Source organism: Corvus brachyrhynchos, unplaced genomic scaffold (assembly GCF_000691975.1).
Source record: "Corvus brachyrhynchos isolate BGI_N302 unplaced genomic scaffold, ASM69197v1 scaffold95, whole genome shotgun sequence".
Taxonomy (NCBI): Eukaryota; Metazoa; Chordata; class Aves; order Passeriformes; family Corvidae; genus Corvus; species Corvus brachyrhynchos.
The window spans coordinates 1,777,358-1,779,877 of record NW_008238347.1 but is presented as its reverse complement, the minus strand read 5'-3'; the positions used below and the strand labels follow the sequence as shown (position 1 = coordinate 1,779,877).

Here is a 2,520-nt window from a genome sequence, read left to right as displayed (position 1 = left end):
AAGTGGGAAGCCTCAGAAACATGTGCCCTGACCCCTTTGCTGCAGTAGGGGCACTGCACAGGCAGGGACGTGAGGCCAGGGGTATGGGGAGCCTGCAGAGCCAGAGCTGCCTTGTGCTCCAGTAACACACTGGGCAAGATTCTGCCTGTGTGTTTGCTGAGCCAGCAGCTGTCTGCCAGGAGTCTGGTGCTTCCTTCCATGTCTTTTATCAGATCTGCCAGTATTCAAAGGATAGTTAGACCTCAGTAGTGGTGGAGCATCAACTGCTTGGAGATAGGATTTTTTCCTGCAGAATGTGGGCACAGCAATAATTTGGTGCAGGATATCATCCTTGTGTTACCAGGAAAACAGGACGGAAGTCTGTCTTTGAACATGTTGTCAGCTGGGTCCTCATTTGAATTAGAGATTTGCTCTGTGTGGTCATTGGGAAGAGGAGGAGGAAGGTGACTTTGAGCCCAAGTCACGGGCTGGTTTGGACAAGGTGGCCTGGGACAATGTTGGCTCTCAGTCTGCACTGCAGCATGAGTTCCACACACCCTGGCCCACAGGAGCTATCGTACCCCACTGTTGGGGTTACAAGAGCTCAGCCAGGCACAGCTCCTGGTCTGTGTGTCCTGTGGGCCAGGCACAGCTCCTGGTCTGCACCTTTAGTGTTGGGTATCATCTCCTGTTTGACTTGGACAGAGCACAGGTGCCAGTGGCAAAATCAAGCTGGGACACAGGCCCTGACGATCAACTGACAGACAGAGAACTGCACCAAACAGTTTTTGCAGCCATTCTGCCCTTGTCTTCCCTCTCCTAGGAGACAGCTCTGGAGTGCCATTTTGGGACAGACAGGACATTTGAAGCCCGGTGGGTGAACTCCTCTGCCGTGGAGTGTGTACGTGTGCTGGTGAGTCGAGGGGTGAGGCTGCCAGCCCTGCTTCCCCCAGGCTGAGGTTCAGGTCCAAGGGCAGGCAGGGTCTCACCCCCAACCTCCCGCCTGGCAGTGGGACACCACTTGCTCTCTTCCCTCCATCCCTCACTCCTGCATTCACCCCTCTGGCAAGAGGCTCTCTGCATGTGCTGATGCTGGCAGGGCGCAGACATGTCACCGGTGCTGTGCTCCCAGTTCCGTGGGGATCTGCAGTGGCTTTGGCCCCTGCTCCCCTGGGGCTTGGGAAAGAGCTGCTTGTTTACCTTTCTAAATGGAAAGAGTTCAGTTCAGGCAAAATTATTTGGCCACCTTTCAGGGTTGCTGTTTCTGTAGTTTTTATTTTGAACAAGGAATTGGCCTAAGAAAATGCTATGATACTCACTGGAAAGTAGTGTGTGGTTGTCAGAGGGCAAACTGCACCTGCAAAATGCAGCAAACATTCGGGCTTTCACCAGTAGCAATATTGCAAGTGTAAGCTGGAGAAGAGCACTTTCCTGTCACGTCACCTGTATCACAGCCCCGCACTGAGAATGTGCAGACAGGCCAGGCTGTTCATTTTCCTGTCTGTTTCTGCTAAAAATAGCAGCAATCCAGGGCTCTGTGCTCACCATGATGTGCCCTGTGTCCTGGTGCCCTTTAGTGGGACTTCAGCAAAATGATTAAAACAAAACAGCCGTCCCCCTTCTTCTGCTAAAGATAAGACCCTCGTGTCTGGAGGAGCAGTGGTCAAAGAAGCCTCATGAGGAAGGTTAATCCATGTAGTGTGTGTGCAGAACTTCCTATTTTACTAAATTTTGTAAGTTTTTGTTTGTTTTTTGTGTGCAGCTCCACACATCAGAAAAAAGCCATCACTTCCCAGTGAACCTCCAGCTGAAGGACAGACCAGACAGATTTATCGACAGTCCAGAGATGATGACAGGTCTGAGTTGAAAATATTTTTATGCTGCTCTCATCTGGTTGGCTTGAATGGCTCTCAAACCTGGGCAGAATTTATGGCTGCAGGAGAGAGACCATGGCTCCACTGGGCACAGCGCAGTTCCTTCTCTCAGGCACACTCAAAAAGCATATTTACCCAGAGTCACCCCCCATGAACGTGAGCCCAGAGCCCAGACTGGCACCCACGACATCCCTGTTACAGCCAGGTGAAGTCAAGCCCCACCCAGAAGTGCAGGCAGCTCAGGTCTCACTGCCAGCAGTGCATGGCGTAGGTGACACCAGTGCTCTCAGTCACAGCAGGGATGTGGGCTGGAGAGAAATTCCTCTGGGGGAGAGAAGGAATGGGGCAGGGCTCTTCCCTCAGCTCGCACAGGAGCATGGCATCAAGGTTCCATGTGCTGTGAAAATTGAGTCCTTCTTTTTGCTTCCTCTGCTGAGAAGGAATAAAATGTGTAAACACATTTCACCCCTGGCCTGTTCTCTGTCTCTGGGAAGAATGGCTGGATTCCCAAAAAAGCCCTTGCTACATCAGCAAACTGAGGAAGGCAGGCAGTCAGACTCGAAATGAGTCAGACTCAGACAAGGTACCCAGGCAGGATGAGCCCAGTGCATCGGCCGTGGAGCCGGGTTTGCACAGCAGCTACCACCACACTCTGTGTAGCTGGAGG

The 2,520-nt window shown here is 52.2% G+C and overlaps 1 protein-coding gene across 1 annotated transcript in view; it reads left to right on the top strand.

The window, feature by feature from the left end:
* PLXND1 (plexin D1) overlaps positions 1-2,520 on the top strand; it is a 52,829-nt gene that overhangs the window by 13,344 nt on the left and 36,965 nt on the right. Inside the window, 2 exon segments of the mRNA XM_017735251.1 lie at positions 803-892; positions 1,742-1,835. Coding sequence (XP_017590740.1) covers positions 803-892; positions 1,742-1,835 — 184 coding nt within the window.